General features: G+C 36.5%; 2 protein-coding genes and 1 long non-coding RNA gene across 8 annotated transcripts in view; 1 reads left to right on the forward strand and 2 right to left on the reverse strand.

The window, feature by feature from the left end:
• LOC109915940 overlaps positions 1 to 25,000 on the forward strand; it is an 86,847-nt gene that overhangs the window by 34,998 nt on the left and 26,849 nt on the right. The window lies entirely within an intron of this gene.
• The window catches only part of synj1 (synaptojanin 1), a 120,195-nt gene that overhangs the window by 26,204 nt on the left and 68,991 nt on the right, over positions 1 to 25,000 (reverse strand). The gene's annotated exons all lie outside the window — the stretch shown is intronic.
• paxbp1 (PAX3 and PAX7 binding protein 1) lies at positions 170 to 22,447 on the reverse strand. 2 transcript variants are annotated; one of them, XM_048603169.1, is made up of 12 exons: positions 22,326 to 22,447; positions 20,513 to 20,686; positions 19,803 to 20,018; positions 18,530 to 18,633; positions 17,638 to 17,858; positions 15,020 to 15,206; positions 6,546 to 6,669; positions 5,403 to 5,505; positions 2,428 to 2,543; positions 1,890 to 2,089; positions 599 to 746; positions 170 to 240 (listed from the first exon to the last, which is right to left on the reverse strand). In XM_048603169.1, exons 2-12 carry the CDS (start codon positions 20,607 to 20,609, stop codon positions 185 to 187), a joined length of 1,572 nt encoding a protein of 523 aa, XP_048459126.1. In that variant the 5' UTR covers positions 20,610 to 20,686; positions 22,326 to 22,447; the 3' UTR covers positions 170 to 184. The 2 variants fall into 2 exon arrangements, with proteins under 2 accessions (XP_048459126.1, XP_048459127.1); XM_048603170.1 differs by having other exon boundaries at positions 20,513 to 20,689.

A 25,000-nucleotide genomic window follows, 5' to 3' on the forward strand; every position in this document is an offset into this window, starting at 1 on the left:
TTGCTGTACCAAAACGCAAAACCTCGCATTTATTCAGATTGAACTCTATCTGCCATTTTTCATACCATTGACCCATTTCATCAAGATCCCTTTGTAATCTTTGCCTTCTTCATTGTCTACTATGCCACCAATTTTAGTGTCATCCACAAACTTACTAACCATGCCTTCCATATTTTCATCCAAATCATTCTGTACTTCTGCAATGCAACATTGTATGGCAGTTTGTAATAACGCCAAATCCTGCACATGGGAGAGGTCATGCAATCATTACCTCTTTAAAAGCAACCAGTTAAAATGAAGATCAACTTTTCTATACTTTATCTCACTATTTCTTGATTTTAAAGAAGACAATTGTATCACTGCCTTCCACAAGAGATTGCGTTTTTTGTCTTGTGTTTTATTGGAACGTGTTGCATAACAACAATGTGAAATTAAATTTGTAAAGATACTTGCAATTTATCATAGCAGCTACATTAATACCCAATTGGAAAAAGATAGATAACAATGCTGAACCGACGAAATGTTGGGCAATTTAGAGGACGCGTTATTCGGATAAACCATTTGTTAAGGCAATTCTTATTATTAAAGCTTTAATTACCTGTCAGTTTTGGTAAAACCACTTTTTCTACAATCGCAGGCAACAGGTATGTGTCAACATCATCCATCTGTGGATCCTGTCCCTCTTCACATCCATAAAACAGCAAAGATTCGAACCACAGCATACTTTCAAAGTCACGACAATTTGGCTATTAGAAAAACAGTGATTATGCAATGCGTGTTTATCTACTTGATACAACACAAATAAAGCTTTGAAACAATTATCAATTGCCATTGACTTATCTGAAAAATGTACACTTTGCGGTTTGAAGTAAACAGATTTTACCTAATTCCTGCCTACAGTAAAGGCAGCAGTTCAAGAAGATAGCTTACCTTACTGCAACCTTCTCAAAGGCAATTAGGGTTGGAAAACAAATGCTGGCCTAACGAGGGATACCCACATAACAAATGAATAATAAAGCAGAAAATGTTACATGAATTTTCAGGATGGTTATGAGACTTTTTCAATGAAAATTGATATGCAAACCAGACTTCCATTAGGTGGTTTCAAAAAAGAATTCAGACCCATCAAATCAGGTTGAAATGTCATGTGCTAGGGCATTAAAAGGATGCATTCAGATTAGTCTATAGAGATGGGTAAAACTACATTCACCTGACACACAAAATATATTAATCATAAGACAGGATACACTACTCGAGGCAGGTAAAGTGTTTGAAATCACTTGCAGAAAATATTCAGTTGAAGCCTGAGCTCACAGAGAAAACCCCCTCTTATTTTGGATCTTCACTCCCGTCCCAAACCATGTCAACAACACAATCGGTATGACTTTGCTGAGATAGAATCAGTCACCATTTCAGAGCAGGTGACACATGATCTGTAGCTACACAAATATGAAAGAAAAATCGTCAACTTGTTGCGGCTTTAGATTCAACTCCATTATCAATACTAGAAGCGACTACTCTTCATTTTACTGTCTTCTTCAATCAACAGTACATTTATTTATACAAACAAACATATAGGCCTCTTTACGGATAAATTATACAGATAATTTTGTTCATGTCCTTTTCACTCCATTCCTTGTCAGCTGCACACTATTCCTTAAATCTGTGCAGGCTATCTGTTCTACCAGTGCTAATCTCTAACAATCCATGTCAAAATGCTGAAGAACACCCCAGATGATTCACCAAGCAGGTTTTTATCTCTCCTGGTGGGAAACTGGGAAAGATTACATTCCCAAAGCAAAAACAATTCTCCACTATACAAGGTTTTGATAAATTCAGAACACTTCAGAGCCACAATTTTTTTTACCCAAGCAACTTTCAGGTCTCACCTCAAAAGGATTCCATTGGATGAGTTGCAACCGAATAAGTGGATTAAGCAGTTTTGGAAGGCAGAGACCAATATATGCATCTTTATAATGAACATAATACATTTTTCGCCAGACTTCAAATCGTGTCTTAATGCAGTCAAGTGTACAGAAATCATCTAAGACGTCTTCAAACACTTTTCTTGATTCATTAACAATTCGATCTACAAAAGATGTTAGCATTTTGAAGTATTCATTGAAAAAAATGGATGCTACATCGTATATCTTAACACTTACACACATATATACACACACACACACACACACAAAATGAAGCAGCCCTGGGACAAACTGTTCCACAAAAATATGAAAATGTACAAACACTAAATTAATGCAAATAAATTCAACCCTTGCAATGGATTACAGTTCCTAATGTGATAGGGTGACTTTTTCTATATAATATGCTTTATCAACAATATTCTAAAGTTTACAGTTTTCAAAGCATTTCCTTCCTTGATTTTGTAATGGAGTGCAATTTCAGAACATTTTGCAATAGGCGTACCGTTTTCCATATTAAAACTGTTGATATCTGTGGAAGTTTCTTCATCATCACTTGATAGACCTTCATGATGTTCTGCCATCTTTCCTGCTTGTTCTCTGGCCAGTCTTCGACGTGCTCTAATTAATAAGAATCCAGAACTAATGCGTCACATTTCCATCAGGACCATTTGCTTATCAACATTCATTTTTTCTTCTAAGACTACAGAACTATAGAATGTCTCAAAAATATATAAACTTTACTCATTTAATTTTCGAATTTTCAATTTTTCTTTGTATTCTCAATGACAATGTAAGATTTTGAGTCTTAGTCATTAGCTACTCTTTTTATACACTTACAAAATGCCTTTTTGTAGTTTCTGCTCGCAAACACTAAATAGGATTGTGAATGTTCCAATTTAATTGAAGTTCCAACTGAAATGGTGTATAAGTATAGTGTAGACACAGTACAAAATACCTGGCAGGATGTAGAAATAAATGTAGCTGCCTCAGTACCACCTGAGGACTGTAATAACTTGCATTTATACAGTACCTTTAACATAGTGGAAACATAGAACATAGAACAGTACAGCACAGTACAGGCCCTTCGGCCCACAATGTTATGCCGACCTATTATCCTACTAAGATCAATCTACCCTGCATACCCTACATTTTATTAACTCCATGTGCCTATCCAAGAGTCGCTTAAAAGTCTCTAAAGGATCCGACTCCACTACCACATTCCGAATTAAGTTGGAAGTGTCAGCCAAGAAGCAACATAGGTGGGGTCAGCACAAGGCTGATGATCAAACAGAACTTGATGAGAGTTAGGGATTTGGCAGCAGAGTTTTGCATTACCTCATTGTTAAGGAGGGTAAAATGTGAGAAGTCAATTCAGAGCATGTTGAAAATGGTTAAAAACTGAAAGAACTGCGGATGCTGTAAATCAGGAACAAAAACAAAGTTGCTGGAAAAGTTAAGCAGGTCTGGTAGCATCTGTGAAGGAAAAAACAGAGTTAACGTTTCGGGTCCCATTCTGAGGAAGGGTCACCGGACCCAAAACGTTAACTCTGTTTTTTCCTTGAAAATGGTTAAGTCTAGAGGTAACAAAAGCATGGATGAACAGAGGCATCAGCAGAGTCAGGTGATGTAAAGGAAGTGGGAAGAGTTGATCTTAATAATGGCACAAAAGTATGGCCAGAAGGTCTCATAGTCAAATATGACACCAGCGTTCAACCTTAGATTGTCGGCAGGATGAAGTCAGCAGCTAGGGAAAGGAGCTTGTGCCAGGGACCGAAGATTATGCTTTTATAAGGACATGGGAAACAGGAGCAGGAGTATTTGGTCTCTTGAGCCTGCTGCATCATTCAATAAAATGTACAAAATGATCAGAGGTATAAATAGAGTGGACAGCCAGAGACTTTTCCTTGGATGGAGGTAGCTATTACGAGGGGGCATAGTTTTAAAGTGAGTGGGGGTGGATATAGGGGAGAAGTCAGAGGTAGGCTCTTTACTCAGAGAGAGTGGTAGGGGTGTGGAATGCATTGCCGGAGAGGGAAGTGGAGTTGGCCTCATTAGGGGCATTTAAGTAGCTATTAGATAGGCATATGGATGATAGTATAAGGTAGGGGTTGAGGTTAGATAGCCCTTAGGTTTAGGGTAAAAGTTCGGCACAACATCGTGGGCTGAAGGGCCTGTACTGTGCTGTACTGTTCTATGTTCTAAAATCATGGCTGATCTGACTGTGGCCTTAACTCCACTTTCCCACTTGCACTCCATAACCTTGAACTCCTTTGTCAAACATGTGCCTAACTCCACCTTGAATATAATCAATGACTCTGCCTCCACTGCTCAATGGAAAGGAGAATTCCAAATACTAAACAGAAGGAATTCCTACTCATCTCCATGTTAATTGGGAAATCACTTATTTTAAAGCCGTTCCCTTAAGTTCTAGATTCCTCCTGGAGGAAAACATCCTCAGCATTTAGCCTCAGAATCTTACGTTTCAATGAGACTGCCCCTTATTCTTCTAAAATTTGTTGAGTATGTGCCCAAACTGCTCAACACTTCCTCTTAAGAGACCTTCTTCATTTCAGAAATAAGTGTAGTGTCCTTTTCTGAACTAGTTCCAATGCAATAATATTCCTTCTTAAGGAAGGTGATCAAAATTGTCCACGTTAGTCGACCAATGCATCAATTCCCCGCATAGCTGTAGCAGACTTTCCCATTTTTATACATCATTTCCCTTGCGATTAAGGTCAGCACTTCCAGTTGTCTTCTTAGTTACAAGTACAACCTGTTGATTTTTTGAAAATCATGACACTTAAGACCCACTGTACTGCAGAATTCTCTCATTTAAATAATATTCTGTTATTCTTCCCATCAAAGTGGGCAACCTTACATTTTTGCACATCGTTTCTATCTGTCAACTTCTTGCTCACTCTGGAGAGTGTTTTTATTTTTTAAAATTCATTCAGGGGATGAGGGCATCGCTGGCTAGACCAGCATTTATTGCCCATCCGTAATTGCCCCAGAGGGTGGTCGTGAATCAAGCACATTGCTGTAGGTCTGGAGCCACATGTAAGCCAGACCAGGCATGGATGGCAGTTTCCTTCCCTAAAGGACATTAGTGAACAATATGGGTTTTCCAAAACAACCAGCAATGGATTCATGGTTATCATTAGACTCTTAATTCCAGATATTTATTGAATTCAAATTCCACCATCTGCTGTGGCAGGATTTGAACCCTGCCTCCCCATTTTACTCCTATTCTACTCCACTTGCTTTCCTACTCATCCTGACATCAGCAGCAAAATGTACCTACAGTCAGTGTCTTCATCTAAGTCATTAACATGGACTGTCACTAGCTGAAGGTCCAACACTCATGCACTGGTCTTACAAATGTTTAGTTGGCGGAATTTTATGCTCCTCCCACAGTGGATATCAAACATGCTCAGTTTCAAAATTGTAGAATGGTTAACTTTAAATGTGCAATCATACCTACGAGCCTCTCTCTCTGCAATCCTTCGCTGTTTGGCATTTTCTTGATACAGAGCACGATCGCGACCAAATGAATCCAGACTTGGTGTCACAACGGTTTTGCCTGCAAACATAAAGTGGACAAAATTACTAACAGCTTTCTTAAAACCGTTTCAAGTAGCATTAAGCTCAATTTTCAGTGAACATAAAATTTAAGCCAATTGAAACCCATACCATTAGGTGTTTGTAAATGGAGTCAGGTTGAGTAAGAACTAATACAATTACCATTGAAGCTTAATTGGTTACAGGTAAGAAGGAGGAAGAAAGAGTAAAGCTTCATATTTTTAAAATGTGCATTTGTGGTTAAATTAAAACAATTTAATTCACGGAAACGCACAATCTCACAGGCAATGGTGCAACATTACCACTTAATGTATGTATCTTTTGAGTTCAAATTAGAAAGAGCTATGAAATAAGCAAGGAGCTCTTATAAGACAGCTTTGTGAAAGATAAGCTTCACAACACTTGAAAAACTTGGAACATAGAACAACTATTCCTCTCAGCTGAACTGCCAATCAACAGATTTAAACATTCACACTGAAGTGTAAACAAAAAATGTATTAAATAAGCAAGGAGAAGGATTTTCTGTATTGTGATGCGTCAGTGCCGAAGGAAATCCGCCAGTAAATTAGCTGTTCATGCAAGCCTTAGAAAGCCATTACACTCCTTTAATTTCTTTATATTCAAATCATAACCTGATAAAACAGGGAATTGATGGATGAAGTGAACCCTCATTGCAAAAAAAATTAAGCAACAAACTTTAATTTAATTTATTCCTCTCTTAGCTAAATAAACTGCTTTTAAATTTATGCTTTTAATCCAAAAGCAAGGGTCAAAGTTACCTATCATGTTATAGTACAAGTATCCAATCAACATTTCCCCATATAATTTGAATGCGTTACATCCTGAAAAATAAGGTATTTTGCTGCACCTATTCTATCTATGCTAAATAGTTTTTCTTAAAAAAAAAACCATATCAAACTATCCCTCTGTAATCTTAAACTAATCTTGTCTGCTGGATTAATAAGCATTTTTTATTAATCTAACGTGTTACAACGAACGAGGCTGTTCAATGAAAAATAAAAACCTTCAAGATGGACTGACTTGAATGGCTTGAATATTCCGATGATTCATCTTTAATATCATCTTGCCGTCTCTGGACAAACCGGGCAGCCCGCTGTTTCAGCAGCTGGTGCATGGCAGATTCAAGGTCATTAACCAAGGGTACCTGAAAAATATAACATACTACGTAATACCTAGGCCCTGGTGTGTGCTAGTTATACCAAGGGAACAATTTTAAACTCAAGCTAGTCTTTGCAAATCTTCAATTAAAGCGGCCAAAGTGATGAGAATCTGCTGTCATTATGAAAAAAAATTGAGAGTTCCACATTTTGCCGAATGTGTCTGGAAACTTAATGGCAGAGTGATATACTTATTGTGTAACTGGAAACCACAGTAAATGGGCAAAAATGATTATTCAATTTTTTTCACCAATAACTTTCACACATACAAAAAAGCTAGTGGATAAATGTAGAAAATGAATGCAAGTCAAAACAAAAAACTGTACAAAATAAAGCCAGCCTTCTCTTCTTGATGTTCTGTCAATCACGAAACTCAAACCTATACACAATAACAGTCATATCCCTGATTCTATAGTTTAAACCAAGTGTATTTTCTGCATTGTTGTAACGTATAAAATAATTTGCAAAGTAAAAACTGAAAATTAAATGCTGCAACAGAAATTTCCTTAATGGAAAGCAATTTAGGAAGTCTTCCAAGTTAGGCTGTTGCACAGAACTCTAATGTTTTAGGTTAACACTGATCATTTGGAAAATTAGAGAGTTTATGAAACAGACTATGGAATAATTTAGCCTAAGTGGGTTACGCGGAACTTCAACATTAAGTACAACTTATTTTAAAAATCAATGCTTGTTTCTGGTTATTTGGAAATAGACTTGCAAATTCCACAGCCACAACAGTGATGACAAAAGAAACAAATAAGCTTTCATAGTTCTGTATTTTATAGATGCAGTGTTGATTAGTCCTTTTTCAAAGAAACAAGTGCTTCCGACGCAGGTCCTCTGAGCAGTACAAACACAGAAAACATGTTAATAGACAATTATTTCATAGTAACTCAGTTTATTCAGAAGGATTCTGCACTTTTCACCATTTTGAATCAAAAATAGAGTTTTTTCCTACGAATACTGTCTGTATGGGGAAATTTGCACAAACCTGGTCTTAAACTATGGCCTACCAAATGGTTACTGCAGCACTAAGTTTATGTTTACAATTGTTCTGATCAATAAAGCGCTTATCTAAAATACTAATCCACTTTCTCCACTGTTCAAATGCTGATAGGCTTCCTCAGCATTTCCAGTATTTCAGATGTTTTGCACCATTTAATCTTCTTTATAAACTTACGTGTTTTAAACGGAGTAAAATCTCACAAGGTATAAAGATTAGTAACTAAAAATCTGAAAGCTGCCATGAATTTATCCCACTCACTTATCACAACAAAATATATTCCATTCAAATACATAAATGTCCTACAACTTTTAAAGGTTTCTTAAACCTTACAGCTCCTATTTACATTGTCATTTAAAACAGATATCTTCCCGAATTTCCTAATTATACTGAATGCACTACCAGCTGCTTTGGTCAAAATGAACAAATTAATACAGATTATTAACAACAGATAGCCTGCTTGGTAGAGCATAAAACAACTGAATGTGGTTAAGCTTTCAATTGTTCAATTCATTGCTTGATGTCCCCTTCTGTAATTACTGCCTGTACTTTGTAACAAAATGTGTAACTTCACTCAACCAAGAAGCTTTCGATAATTCAACATTACATTTATTTGATATTATTGAAAAATGCAGTCTTTTAAAATATTTGATTTAGACATGAATTTTAATGTTAGGGCCTAAATATTTCATTTCCAAATACAGCATACAGGAAAGATGCTCATGCACTTCAAATGAAGCATCATTTCGTGAAACTTCATTACAACATTGCACACTTGTCCAAATTCAGTCAATTATGCAACATGTTTTGAGTGATGCATGCAATTCATCCTACAGTATATGATCTTAAAAATAACAAAGGACATGAAATACACTGATCCGAGTGCTCCAGTGTGGACAGCGCTTTGAAGTATAGCTCCCTGTGTCTCAGCAAAGACAAACTAAATGTAAACAATCTTCAGATTACAGAAAAATAATACCGCATTGCTCGAGAAATTCTGGAAAGAAAAAGTAATTTTTCTCCCCACAGGACAGCTTTTAAAGCTAACACCATTCAATACTGCCATCAGTTTAGTTTTAGACAAAGCAAAATATTGACAATGAAATAAATTACACAGCAGCACGATAGAGATTTACAGAATGTGACAGTATAACAAGTAATGACCTCAAAGGGAGGAAGAATAACATCCAAAAAATGCTGCATTGTATTTTACAAAAAAAAAGTTTAAAATTCCTTTTCTTCATAAGAAGTATTTTTATCAAAGAAAAGGCGCAGGTAAACTAACAAAATGTACCTCTGGAGTCAATTTCGGGACAGCCCTCATGGATTCAGCTTCAAGTACCTTTGGAGTCAAGGAGGTATTGAAGCTGAGGCCCTGAGGGCTCCCCCAAAATTCAATATACTTCGATTAAACTAAAACTTCATCTGTTCCTCAGCCAAACCAAATTTTGTTGAAGGCAAAAGATGGAAAGTGATGTCACCATTTTTTACTCTTATGAAAAATGAGAATACGTTTTTCTAGGCTATGTTATTGTGGGTAGCATAGATTCTTTCTGGTCAGTGGGTGCATACTGCAATTATCCTTTAAAGCTTTTTAAACACGAACAGGGGAAGAATTTAATTTTTGCTTCACACAAGACAGCATGGGGCAGGAACAGGAATAAAACGGTGACGCCCAAATAATAAACTGTACTGAACTTCAGAAAGAATGAACTAGCAAAAATCCCTAAAATCAACTTTAATTTCTTCTTTCTCACCCTCCTTCAAACTTCTTGATGGGTCAATAGTAAATTATATTTGCCAATGCTGTTGAATAAATAGGGAGAAATGTTATCTATCAAATTATGTTTTTCAATACATTTCTAGTTATAGAATCTCCCAACAGTATTAATTAGCTCTAATTTTTGTGATTGCCACTACTTGTAACCTGAATAGACCATGAAAACAAAACTTACCTAACACCCTTAGGCAATGACTTGCTTTGAAGCATACTCACTTCTGTCAGAGTCAGAAGTCAAATGACACCAGGCTATAGCCAAACAGATTCATTAGAAATCACAAACTTTCAAAGCACTGCTCCTTCGTCAGGTGAAGTTCACCTGATGAAGGATCAGCACTCCAAAAGCTTGTGATTTCAGGTATCGTGCGACTTCTGACATTAGTTGAACACCGGCATCTCCACATCACCACTTACATCAGGGTGATTTTTATATTTCAATCCACAGCTTTAATTTATGATATGAACATACACACCACTTTAAGAAGTGCTATCTTCAGTAAATGCTTAGTCAGTTGATGCTATTATTATTCTTTTATGTAACGTTTATTACTCTAGCAATACATAAAAATGGCCACAATGGAGGGAAGTCCAAAGTTTTACAGCAAAAATCAGAATCACAAGGACATTGCAGTTCTTCTTGTTTTAACTAAGTGAAGGGCAGCCATTCCGAAACCTATTAATTATTTTGCATCCTTACCAAAACAAATTGCCATTCATGTCACTCGTCTGTTTAAGTTTACCCTGTTTTGTTTCTTCCTGCTATAAATGAAGATTAGGGGAAGTCATTTTCTAAAACATAGAAATCTAGTTTAGTTATCACAGTTTGATCATTAGTTTCTATTCTACATTGTGGACACTTAAGCCTCCAATTATTAGCTTGTTATTTTTCTTCCAAAGAAAGTGCTGCATTTTTATTAACTCATATTTCAGGATTAATAGCACATTCTTATCCGGTGATAAAATAAATCAGACCACAGAATGAATGTGTGCAATCAACTGAATGTGTTATTTTCTTAATATCCTGGGTTCTCCAAATATGTATCGGTATTCCTTAGTTTCAGGGGAGGAAAAAAACTAAGGAAAGATAGCAGGACTACATTGCAGAGCTTCAAAATATCACCTTACGGTTGTCAAAGTTTTGTCAAAGATCTGTAGCTCAGGTTGTGGGTGAGATTGTTGACTTGCACGCCAAGCTGGCTTGTTCTCGTCCAGACATTTCGTCACCATGCTAGGTGACATCATCAGTGGAGCCTTCTATGAAGTAGCGTCATTCTACTCCGCTTGGAATTTATACTGTTTGGTCCGTTATGGTAAGTACTATCCTTTCCAGTTTTGATCTAGAATACACCACCCTCCCCTGCATTTAACCTAAACTGTGGATCCAGTACGTAGACGACACATTTGTCATTATTAAACACAACAAATTAGAAGCGAACCACCACCTTATCAACCGTATTATCGCAGGGATTAAATTCACAAGGGAAGAAGAAAACAACAATCAACTCCCAGTTCTGGACATTAAGGTTGAGCGCATGACCAACAGGGAGATCCAAACCTCAGTATACAGAAAAGCAACCCTTGCTGATAAAATCCTTAACTTCCACAGCAACCACCCCAACGTCCACAAACAAAGCTGCATTAGGACACTATTTAAACGGGCCAGGACACACCGCAACACCCCGGGACTACACAGGAAAGAGGAAGAGCACCTATACAAAATTCTTGCTATAATCGGGTATCCCCGCAACTTCATCCGCAGATGCCTACTAAACAGACAACAGAAGGACACAGTACGCCCTAACACACTGGCCACACTGCCATACATCAAGAACATATCGGAACTGACAACAAGACTCCTGAGACCACTAGGAATCATGGTGGCTCACAAGTCCACAGCCACTCTACGACAAACACTCATAAGGATTAAAGACCTCATTCCCACAACATGCAGAAGCAACGTGGTTTACAAAATACCATGCAACATTTGCCACAAACCTTACATCGGACAGACAGGAAGGAAACTAGAATACATGAACATCAACTAGCAGCAAAACGGCACGATGAACTCTCCGTAATGTCAGTACACTCAATAAAGCCATCAGTTCAACTGGGACAAGCTAACCATAATAGCCCAAGCCAAACATAGACATGCACGGGAATTCTTAGAGATATGGTTCTCCACCCATGATGCAATCAACAAACACATAGAATTGGGCCCATATACAACAACACCACTTCATCGGAGTCTCCACTGATGATGTCAGCTAGTGACGAAACGTCTGAACAAGTTCACGCCAGCTCAGCAAGCAAGTCAACAACTTCATCATCTTAAGATTTTACAAACTTAGGACAACATTTTTAAATTATAATAATCCATTGAGAGAGAGGCGCTAACATTTAAGTTATCCATAAATTTTTCTTAACATGAACTATGCAGCTGGAGAGACACTCAAGGTACAGAGGTATATAATACGGAGATAGCTGTTGAGTGTCACTCAAACTCGACTGGAGTAGAGAATGGTGCTACAGGCTGTCTTTCATGTTTGGAGAAACCACTAAGTCCCACTGATCAGCTTCTCCTCACCTCATGTTGGGCAGTCCCCAAATACTAAATTGCAAACCCACTATGACTATTTGCTTCAGTGGGTGCTTGGAGCTTAGAATTTTTGCTCAACAAGTCAATGGAATGCAGTGCATCAGGCAAACAAACATAAGGCCATTAGGAAATGCAAGCAAAAACTAAAAGTTCAGCTGGATGGAAAAATAACCAAGACAAAACAGGCCACGAACTGTGCATCTTCACAGCCTACCATCTCTCTCTTCGCAACTGCATCAGGCTGCCATGCCAGAATGCAGCTCTTGAGCGACAACAGGCAATACTTAACGCAGCGTTAACCACCACAGTGCAAATCGTTGTGTAACAAGATCGAAGACTACCGCATTAAAGCATCAACCTAGATGTGCGTTCAAGACTCTGTATGTGGAATTCACCTAGGGAAGTACTTAACCAGACTAAAGTTTCCTTAATGTGCTTTGGGCTTAATTCTTAATACTGTATCATGAATACTACGCCTGTTCTAATGACCTTAAAGCACCCGAAGTAATCAGCACATTGAGTTAGAAGCTTATTCTCCAATTGTTGGCTTCTACCTAACACAATTAGGCAGTTTTGCTTCACAATGTTTACACATAAATTAAAGGGGACTACAATGTATTTTTAGTTTCTTAGTCAATTATTGAAGAAAATTGGGATTGTGTTTTTTCACAGAAAGATGACCTGAGGTTTAAGGTTGGAATGGAGAGTGAGAATGTGTCAAGAAAAGTTGAACACTTGACTGAATCGAGTATCAATTTTGGGGGGAAAAAATAAAGAGAGGAACAGCCTAGGATAAAAAAGATAAGATATTCCTGGAGACAAAGAGCAGAAATATGATGAGAAACAGGGCAGGAAGGAGGGTTGGTTCAAACAACAAGCTTCATTAGACTAAATGGCTGTCATTAATTCCATTTAATGAAGGGTTAATGTACTGTACTTAAATTCAAAATGATTTTATACTGGAACTAGTTACCAGGTTTCAGATTTGGAACCTGTCATGCCACCAAAGACGGAAGTTCCTTTATTTCAAGGGATAATCATCCAGAAAGTTGCAAACAAAACTCAAACCAAGGAAGTTGCAAAGAGGAGGGTAAAGTTCTAACAAAGCTTAAGCTGCCACTTTGCATTCAAGTTTTTGAAGCTCAGCAGAGCCAGGTACAAATGAAACTTTTCTGGGTGAGCCGGAAGAGGAGTGGTACATTACATTTTGGCTGCTTTATTGCCATTCCATTTGCATCACATTTCACAATTCATTTCTTTCAACAAATGTATTGAGAGTTCTCACCACTACATACTACAAAAAGTATTCTGTATTAGTTTATCTGACAGATGGGAACTTTTCAATGCCAGAAGGAAATTTGATACCTCATGAGCTTTTAAGTGATGAAAATTCGAAAAATAATTTAATACAAAAATAAGCTACAGCCACATAAAATTCACACAAGTTTTGGCTTCAGGCAAATTGTCAATGTATTCACGAATAAACAGAATCCTGGAAATGAGAAAAGTCACTATATAAAAGCTGTGCAGATGATTTATAGTCATACAGCATGAAACAGACTCTTCGTCCAACTATCCACACCAAGTTGTCAAACTAAACTAGTCCCACTTATAACCCAAAATATTCTCAAACTCACAGTAAAACTGACACTTTAAGAGCAGTGTTAATTTCACTTTAACTTATCCAGATTCCCTTCAATGTGTGATGGAGGACTGCAAACTCATCTCAAAAGCACAGGATGTTCAGAATCAAACAATTTTGTGACATCTACTGCAACAGTTAGATAATGGTTATTAAAATACAAGATGGCCTGCAGCTCTATAAAAATTATTGATGCTGGAAAGTTCCTGGTTAAAAAAAAGATGTTAGCATATTAAGTATTTATCGCGTTTCCCTCTTTAAAATCATATTTTCCGAAGGAATTGGCTGAAGATCTCTGTAAAGCTGAACGCATAACTGAGTATACTTACTTTGTTGCTCAAGAATGAGTTTGCTGTCTAACATAATGAACCTGTTTCCCAATTTGTCAGTGTTCTTTTATTTCGCGAGGGTGGCTATTTTCTATTTTTATTTTCAACTCTCTTCTGTCTGCACTAAATTTACTGGGAATCATGAGTGGCACCTAATGGCAAAATAACTTTTGTTTTTGAAAGTGATTGTGCTACTTGGGAAGCATTCACCACAGTAAGAATACCCAATGGACTGCAGACACAAGTCCAAGTTTATCAAACCAGAGGGTAGTCATTTTCTTTTGGGAAATGTGTCTCTTTGCTGTTTTGAACAAATCATTAACTTGGAACAACCAATTCAAATATAACACACCAGGTTGTAGCTATATTAAACAAACTTCCTTCCCGATACATTGAACTGTGTCACTTCACCTCACCAAATATATGGAATATCTTGTGTGGAAGTCTACTGAAATACCCTTCAGTAACTGTTCTCTTAAGAAATAGAGAATAATATTAAAAAGCCCAAATAAACATAAACAGCTAAATTTAGTTGTTACCTGGATAGCTAATTAGGCTTTAGCAAATGCAAAACATTCAGGCTGCTCTTCCAGAATTAGTTATGAACCGATGGCAGCTGTGCACTTCCACAAAACATGGTGATGATGTAAGTGGAGATTACAACTTTATTTTCTAATATAGAGAATTATTCTTATTATTCCATTAATTTCTCCTCTTGCTTTAAATTATTTAACTACAGCCATCGGTTGCCCACTTAACTTTCTCTAACATGTTCATATTTTAAGGTGCAGTATTCACAATGTTTGAAAGGAATCTGGTAGGCATAGCTGGAATGTAAAGTACCCGGTACAAGAGGTTGCATGCATGGATTATGGTCAATTTACTTCATTGGTGTAGTGGCATTTGTGGTGAGGACCCTTAATACATGGAATGAAATTTTTGGTTTACTTACAAGCAGGAAATCCATAAACAATTACTTCAACTTACCTTTTCATTGAAACACTCAAGCAAGTCTCGGACATACCCTCGCATTTCTTGAAAAAATCTATACCGTCCGCTATCATCTGTGATGCCTTCAAGTCTTTCTATCGTTTTAGATGAGTTTTCCAGATCTTCATTAAGTTTATCAAGCCGTTGCTGATTTGTTTTGTGCACTTCTTTCATTGAATCCAACCTAACAACAACAGCAATCCATGAAAATTATTTTGACCATTGATCTAAAAGGCTAAATAGGAATATTACAGTTACCAGTCAAAATTGAAGCATTAAATCTATTCTTTAACCAAGTCATAGGACAGACATTGTGTTACAGCAATGTGAATAATCTAATAGTCCCGCTAAGAAACCATCCTAAGCATCTGTATACTGTTGAACTTGGTCTCATTAGGGTCAAATATATGCCCCACCTTCAAAAAACTCCACAGGAGCAAAGAACTTTCTGCAGTACAACAAAACGATGTACAATTAATAAACTGAACTCTAAAGCTACAGTATTACTGTGCCACTGATTTGAGACTATTACCTGAAAGAGTCAATTTGTAGCCAGCAAACAAGAGCAATATTGCAAGACGCTTAAGGTTTTTGCAAAGATTTGTAGTTTGGGTCGTGGGTGAGGTTGCTGACTTGCTCGCCGAGCTGGTTTGTTTCTGTTCAGACATTTCAACACCATGTTAGGTAATGTCAACGGTGAGGCCTCCGATGAAGTGATGTTGTTCTACTCCGCTTGGAATTTATACTTTCCGGTTTTGTTCTCTTTGATTTTGTATATGGGGTCCAATTCTACATGTTTGCCAATTGCATTATGGGTTGAGAATCATGCCTCTAGAAATTCCCGTGCATGTCTACGTTTGGCTTGGGCTACTATGGTTACGTTGTCCCAGTTAAACTGATGGCCCTTGACAATGAAGGCCATCAGTTTATCTGGGACAACATAACCATAGTAGCCCAAGCCAAACATAGACATGCACAGGAATTCCAAGAGGCATGGTTCTCGACCCATAATGCAATCAGCAAACATATAGAATTGGACCCCATACACAAACCCACACAGAACCAGAAAGTATAAATTCCAAGCTGAGTAGAACAACATTGCTTCATCGGAGGCTTCACTAATGATGTTGTCTAGCATGGTGACAAAATGTCTGAACGAAAACAAATCAGCTCGGTGTGCAAGTTAGCAACCTCGTTGCAAGATGTCTCTGGCGCAGCATACATGCTTAAAGAAGGAGAGTTCGGTTGGTAAATTTTGAATGTTTGCCTATGAAAGCCAAATACTTTCTACCCTGAAATAAATGGAAATAAACTTCTGGTTTAATTTATAAAGAGCTCACAAAATCCAATGCATCAGAGACATTAAAATCTGATCCCACACTATTGTGGTGTCAAGTCTGAGAACGAGAGACAGAAACCACTCTACAGCAATGAGAAATAGCAGAATAACTGATCTTGCATTCAATCATACTTAGCCTTTTGATTTTTGTTTTGAACAAAAACTAATTATAAGTTTAATCGTTTTACAAGCACAATTTGCTTCTCTCTTGGTTTTCTACATTGTACTACACTTTTTGATTCAGTGGTACAAATAGACTCAAATTATTCCTAGATCAACTGACCGCAAGGGGGGACAAATATGCCAGGAGTAGTAGTTTTGAGCAAATTACAGTAAAAACTGAAATGATCATTGAATGGAATACAGCCTGATAGACTGAAGAGGAAAACAACTACTCCAGTATTCATATGTTTAACTAACATCAATGGAGAAAGTAATTACCTAATAAATGACCAGATTGGTCCTAAGATTATCTCAGAAACTAGATGATCCTTTACTCTTTCTCAAGAATATACTTTCCTTTGCTCATTTAACACAAAATTGAGAGCTTTGAAATAAAGTTAAGGTTGGAAAACCTCAAATAGGTCAAAATAGCAAGCCAAAACATTTAACAATGATTGTGTGTAGCCAAACTGTCACCGATTCCAGCTTAAGACATTCTTCATTACTGCCAATACAAATATCCTCCATTCTCACACCCAGAAATATATTGTAAGACTTGCAGCTCCAAAGAACCAAAATATTTACGTACAAATTACCTCTATTGTAAAACACTTAGATTTTCCCTTCCTTAGACTTCATGGATAGATGTGAATGGACTTTATAATTCAAGTTAACTGAGCAAAGTAACAGTGTCTTTGAAATAAACTTGTTCTCACTGTACTAAATGTTGCAATTGATTCAACAGTTGATCAAATAAACTTTCACTTTACAGCAGAAACATTTAATATATTTTCTTAAATCTTGCCTTATGTCACACTTGCACAAGACTCTCTAAGATCCAATTCTTTAAGTTATTGGGAACAGTTTCAGAAGTGCAAATATGATATTGCATTCTTAAAACACAAAAGACTGCAGTCACACAGTCATAACCGATGTCGTGTTCCAAGACAACATCGAGTACTGGCTGATGTCTTCTTATGTAGAATATGTGCTGCTTAGTGAATGTCCCACGACATAATTCTGTCACTTCTTCAGCAGGCTATTTTATGCCTGAAGGATAGAAAGCTACAGCACAGGTCTCAGAAGCCTGTTTGAGAGAGCTGGTCTGCCCTACCTGTCTTTAAGGCGTTTCTTTACCAAATCAATAGTAACAGGAGGCATCTCATTAATGGAAGGTTTGAAAGCAATAGCATTATCTGTCTTGATTGGTTTAGATTCTGTTGTTCCATAGGTGCTAAATGTGTAAGGAAGGTTGTAGGAAGAACCATATGGCATAGCCTGGTAGCTGTTCTGGTAGTAAACATTAGCCGAATCAGTTGGATGGTTGCTTTGCACCTGTATTGAAAAGAAACAGTATGACTAAATATACTAAATTCTACTTTTGTTTCTCCTGAAGATACAATAAAAATCAATAGCTTCGCAACATAACTTACATATCTCTCTCTCTCTCACACAATACAACTGAATACATACAATACAATACAGGTCCAAATATCAATACCTTTATGCCAAGGTTTTCAGACAGCAACAAAGCAGCAAAAGGAAATTAGCTATTGTAACTTCCATCTCTTTAGTGTACCTCACACATATGCACATTTTAAAAAGCTGAATAATTCCCTTTCCAAGTATTCTGCATTTGTTTTGAATAAAATACTAATTTGTTAGAAAGGTTTTAAAACATATCATAGTTTGGGAAACAACCAAAATTTCAGGTTAAAACAAAATTACACTAATTGCGCCCTGCTCAGTGATTGTTTTCTTAGTAGCAAATATGCTTGCTACTTGAATTAGCCAGCGTCAAAATGAAACAATGAATGAACATTTAAATGCAAGGTTATTAGAATTGTCTGTGAAATAATTTGATGTTGATGTTCAGAACACTTAATTCTATAAAGATTTCACTGAATTTTTTAAAAAATGGAAAAGTAAACCAAAATTTTATGTCTAAGTTAGTGACAGCCTACTAGCCAACATAAATTAACAGATTAAATGAAGAAAATTGTTACCTGAGGGACACTAATTCCTTTTCTGATCTGCTCCTGTTCCCACATCTTTAATTCTTCATCCTGCTCTGTTGTATCCAGTGCTTCATCATCACTTCCTTCAATCCCTGTTCACAAAGAAATAAATGAAGAAGGCAATCAGTAGAGCACACACTGTCAGATTGGGTTAACTTGACATTACTACAATCATGAAACTCTTTCTTGAGGCTTTTCCCGGTCAGGTTGATGTTCTAATCACAAAACCTACACAATTAACGGTAGGGCCCTGGGGAGTGTTGTTGAACAGAGACCTAGGGGTTCAGGTGTATAATTCCTACAAAGTTGCGCCACAGGTAGACAGGGTAGTTAAGGTGGTGTTTAGCACACTTGCCGTCATTGCTCAGATCACTGAATACTGGAATTGGCAAGTCATGTTGCGGTTGTAAAGGACGTTGGTGAGCCCACTTCTGGAGTACACTGTACAGTTTTGGTCACCCTGTTGTAGGAAGACTATTATTATATTGGAAAGGGTACAGAAAAGATTTACAAGGATGCTACCGGGATTGGAGGATTTGAGTGGTAAGGACTTTTTCCACTGGAGCATAGAAGTTTGAGAGGTGACCTGATAGAGGTTTATAAAATCATGAGGTGCATAATAAGGTGAATAGCAAAGGTCTTTTTCCTCGAGTTAAAAACAAAAGGGCATAAATTTTAAGCTGAGAGGAGAAAGATTTGAGAGAGACCTGAGGGACAACTTTTCTACATTGAGTATGGTTCATCTGCGGAATAAACTGCCAGAGGAAGTGGTAGATGTAGGTACAATCATAACATTTAAAAGACATTTGGATAGGTACATGAATAGGAAAAGTTTAGTGGCATATGGGCCAAACCCAGGCAAACAGGACTAGTTTTGTTTAGGAAATCAGGTTGGCATGGATGAGTTGGACTAAAGGATCTGTTTCCACGCTGTACGGCTCTATGATTCTATAACTGTCAGTGAACTTGCCAGAAAAAGTTAGGGTTTGCTCATTCCATGACTCAGCATGTCTCAGCAAGGATTCTTCAATATGATTGGTTCAGGAGACACAGTCATTTCCCCTTTCAACACAGGTTCCTGGTTCCATGGATTGGCACACACAGAAATCGATTTCCAATTAGTACAAATTCCAGCGCAAAAGATCAAAGTTATGAGCAAGTGTGTGTTACAGATCGGTGGCAGTTTGTTAATCATAGAGGGCAAGATCTATAACATTAAATGATGCTCTACGTACTATAATTGTCCTGAACAAGCACTGACCTATTTCTTCTGCAATCTTTTGCCTTTGCGTTTTCTCCTTCACCGAAAACACAATCCTGCGTTTCTCATCATCATCATCACTAGCGTCATTCTCATCTTCACGTACAAGTCGGTTTGTACTTGTCTCAATTTCTACAGCTGGACAATCCCCAAGCTCACGAGCCATCTGCCTTCTTTTGCGAGCAGCATGGATAAAAGCAGCATCCGGAATTTCTCCTGAAAGTGTTAGCTGCATTAATACATATTTGAAACTGCATTGTTCCCTTTAAGTTATCATATACATTTTTATTCATATCCCTGAAAGTTATGCAACGCATAGTCCAGACAACTAACTAGCTCCCAATAATTTTAAAGCATTTAATATATGGTAAAAAGTCACAGAAGTAAATGGGTACATAATGGTAATTTCAACATTCCAGCACATAAATTGCTATTTGATTTGGTGAATGAAGAAAAACTGATCAGATTTTCTACAGCTAGATCATATTCAAACACTTGAAATAAAACTGCTCTATTACATTGCAATGAAAAGTGATTTGTAGTAAATTGCAGTAAATTATTGTTGCTCAGTTCCTTTGGGAATTTATTTTTGACTGCTGCTAGGATATTTTATGGTAAATTCCAGTACAGTATTATGTTAACTTGCAAAATGGTTATTTAGAGGTGAAAATAAAATCATTTAAGCTTTTCAGCTTTTACACATTTCACACCTGGTCGAAGTGCATTTAGCGTAGACAGAGTGTTGGTAAATGCTCCCACAGCTTTGGCTTTGCCTTCTTCATCCTGCTCATCACTGTCTACCTCCATTTCCTCCTCTCCTTTCTCACTTTGGCCATCATCTTGTACAGGTTCCTTCACCAAAGCAGGTTTATCTACTGTGACATCTGCTGAGAAAGAAAATGCTACTGCAGAAAGGTTCATAATTGAAAAGAAAAACTGAAGAGCATTGGATACTTGTCAATTCAACATGAAATCTATATTTTGACAAACAGGAAATTAACAGAAGTCAAACTGTAACATTTAGCATATTATGACATGGCAAACAGGATCTCTCCTGCTTATAATACACAAGGTGAAATGAAAAAAAAATGCTATACCAAATTTCTAGGATGTTACAAGTCACAAGTATCAACTTTATATTTATTTTAACAAGCTGAATGATTGTTTTCGCTGCAACTCCTGGTCAGGATGAGTTAGTTCGTTTGAGTTTGACTCAGTTTTTGTAATCAGCAATTTTAAAAAGGTTTTTAAATACAATTAGAAAATAATTTTGTTCAGTCCTACAACACTGTCACGATAAACATAGCTAATCCAGTGGGCATTGCCTACAAACAACATACAAATGAAGCTGTTAACTCATGTATGTCATCTTTTATCAGAGACAATCCTTTACATTTATTCTATGTATCTGTATGCATTCAATTTTCACAACAAATATATACAAAAACTACCAGAAGGTAGATTATTCTTCACAGTAAAAGAGGTGATATTGTAGCAATTTCTTGTTATTATTGCTTCTAAAATTAATTTAAGTCTCATAGAGGTTATTAAGTGAAGATGCATTCTGCACTAGTGAACAATTCTAGAGTGAACCTTATTCCCCTGACTTGCAAATGCAATTACTGAATAGAATGTTTGCTACTATATTTTGATCTCTTTGACTATATTTTGATCTCTTTGACTATATCATGTGCTAAATTATGATTTCCTCAATTTTGGGAATGATAAATATACATTTTAAAGGCATACTAATAACAAACACACTTACATTACATTAAACAGGTAAATTACCAGCATTCAGTATAAGCAGCATATTTATATTAATTTACAAACTACATTATCCCTCCCGAAATGGTGGAAAAACAAATATCAACATTAAATTCATCTGCAAAATGTTGCATTCCTTCACATACACTTATGTATCATCAAAGATCACTGGTCTAGTTCAGCCTACATACTGCCTTCAGATTGTCTGTTGACCAAAATCTTTGAAAATATACTGAATATTTAACAACTATGTTCAATAACATCGAGTTAATAGTGTTAGCAGTTATCAGTTCTTCTCTTACTTTAGATTAGAAAACTGAAGTAGATGCAAAGATAGGCAGACGAAGTCACAAAGCAATTTGAGCACAGGGATGAGAATTTTAAACTTGAGAAGTTCCTGGAACATGGGTGAGCTCAGCAGTGATAGGCAAATGGAAATTTGTGTGAGTTGAGTTAGGATATAGGCAGCATTTCTTTGGATTTGAAATTAATGAAGGGTAGAAGACTGGGGTGCAGGGTAAGAAACAATTATTAGAAACTATGGCTTGAAAATACACTAACATACTTAGCTCAGAACTTTTTGTTTTACTGGCAACTCAGATCCCTGGAAGTAAAATTCCACAATTCAAGGTCTACAGCAGATATGAAAGGAGTATTTATGGAATATGAAGTGAATTGGCTGGTGCCAAGACAACCCAATTACTGCAGGAATTAAGAAAAAAATGAACTGTTCACCTCTGCAATGCTCATACTTACTTGAAACCTGAGAGTTCAGGTCACTTTTCGCCAAGGACTTTTCAAGATCCTCCTTGTACTCTTTCTTGAGTTTATTTACAATCTTTTTACTGTAATTTGATTTCTTCACTTTAAAAACCTCTTCTTCTGTAGAAGGGGAAAGAAAAATATAAATATGGATACTTAAACAGCAGGTATATAGAACTTACACTAAGGAATTCTACCTTCGGTAAACAATTTATTTGAAAGTTTGAAAGTCCTTCAAAGTCTTTAAAGAAATTTTAACAATCTAATGAATAAAACAAAAAAAAAAGCTTGAAAAGATTCTCTAATCGCCAATTACTTTCAAAAACACCTTTTTTCTTCTACTGACAGCCACTCACTTAATCGTAAAAGCTGCTCTTTTGTGACATTGGTCACCGGTCAAGTATCTGAGTGGTCAATTATGCTTACATCACTGACAATTTGCCAAGTCGTGGGGAATGCAGCACACTGGTCTTGATGTTCTTCATCTAACCACTTATATAATTATAATAAAGCATTAGCATCTGGTTTGTTGGTTGTACTTCTATCCATTTTATATTGAAAAGTCTAACCACAGATTTATTTCAATTTTGTTTGTTCAAACACAAAAGCAATAATTCAGAAACTATGAACTAAAATCCTTCACTGCTTAAAAGAAGCAGAAACTAAATGAGACCATGAAAAGTAGATGACAAAGTGTGGAGCTGGAGGAACACAGCAGGCCAGGCAGCATCAGAGGAACAGGAAAGCTGACATTTCATTTTAGAAGAAGGGTTCCGACCCGAAACGTCAGCTTTCCTGTTCTTCTGATGCTGTCTGGCCTGCTGTGTTCCTCCAGGTCTGCAGTTCTCGTTATCCAAGTACTTTTACTGTCATTTTTCTCAATAACTTAAAATTTCTGCATTTGAAATTAAGGTTTGCAAACAAAAATATGCATTTCATAACATATCTAAAATTTGTAAGTTCTTGAGCCCTTTAATAATTTCTTAAAGACTTGAGCTCAAAGTTTGCAATGCAGTTGACAGCCTAATAATATTTTGCTGGAGACAGTAAATGCATTTTATGCCTACAATTATGAGACAATGCTACTTTTACATAAACAATTCTCAACATTTCAGTCACATTCCCTTCTTTCCAATATTTTTAAAAGTGTACAATTACATGTGATCTAATTCCTTCTTTAATTATTCTCTGCACAAGAAATCTCCCAAGCTTTTAGATCAATTCCGTTTTACCTAAAACCTACATCTTATAGGTTGATAAATATTGACTGCAATGCCACAAGATGCTCAATAATTTGCAAGAGACCGAGAATTATCTAATGTACGGGCTTCTAACTAGCATATATTGCAGCACCATGAATACTGAAAGGCACCTGAGTGAGATATACGTGGGACTGATTGAGTGAACAACTAGAAAGGAATCTACTTAAGCATTTGTGGAGTCTTGAAGATAAAGTTTAAACTAGGCCTATAGTAAAGTGCAAGGATTCAATGATTTTGGTGTACAATTGATTAAATAAGCTACATATAAAAAAGCAGCAAATCTTCAACTGAGGAGCTAGGAAGCATTAAATTATGATGATAGATGGTGTCATTGTCAAAGATATAAATTATCCTCCTTCACATCACAGAATTTATGGAGTATTTAGCGCTTACATGGGATTGTTCTGTAAAGATGCAAGATGCGTTCAATATATTCTGAATTTTAATGACTGTGTGAATCACTTCACCATAATTTTATGAGCCTGTAAACTGCTCAAGCGTGTAACAAATTATTTTGCAATGATTACACTGATACACTGTGAAACTGACACATGCACGACATTAATATCAAAAGGAGCAGCTACACACTGCAACAAAACCATGAAAACGTAGTCCCAATTCTTCCTGTATTCTTGAATTAAAATTTAAAGTCTAGAGGCAAGATGATCCGTCTGTTCAAAAGGCAGAAAATTCTCTCTGCAGACTGTCAGCAGATCTGGTATTTTTCTTTCACATATTAAAGCTTTATTTGTTTTCTGGTTGTCTTCAATTTGCAATTATTCTGAAATAGTCATGAATTTTTTTTTGCTCTAATCTATCTCTGGATGGCAAATGTTTTTAGAACATTGTAACAGCACTAAAGAGTGTACAAATAACCAAACAGTGCACACTTCTTCCAAGAAATCAGAACATAAATATTCCTACCAACAATCATTTTTAGGGAGGATTATTTGGCAGCAAGCAAAATTTAAAATTAAAAAAAAGACAAGGTTGAATTAAATTCAATCTTTAAATGCAAAATATAGGCTTGGCAATTATTTTCTAATCCTGAAAACTGAGAACACTAAAATGTAAAGGTCAAATTAGAAAGTTTACAGGTTGAATGCTCAAATTTGAAATTGCTTCAGTGGTTAGTGTAGCATATTTTAATATCTACAGGTTGATGTTTAGCATTACTTCATGCAAGTTTCAAACTTGAAATCTTTTGTTTAAAAACAGGTAACAATCTCATAACATAGAATACGTGTGGCAAATACATTTCTAAACCATCGAACATCCATGAGGGAGGCAAGATTTAAATACACATGCACCATTTTAAACTGAAATATGATTGCAAAACTCAGCTACTGTACATGTTATATTTGTGTACATTCTTCAGGAGGTAATGAGACTGCGTGTGCGGAACAA

This window comes from Rhincodon typus, chromosome 11, assembly GCF_021869965.1.
Source record: "Rhincodon typus isolate 14 chromosome 11, sRhiTyp1.1, whole genome shotgun sequence".
Classification (NCBI taxonomy): domain Eukaryota; kingdom Metazoa; phylum Chordata; class Chondrichthyes; order Orectolobiformes; family Rhincodontidae; genus Rhincodon; species Rhincodon typus.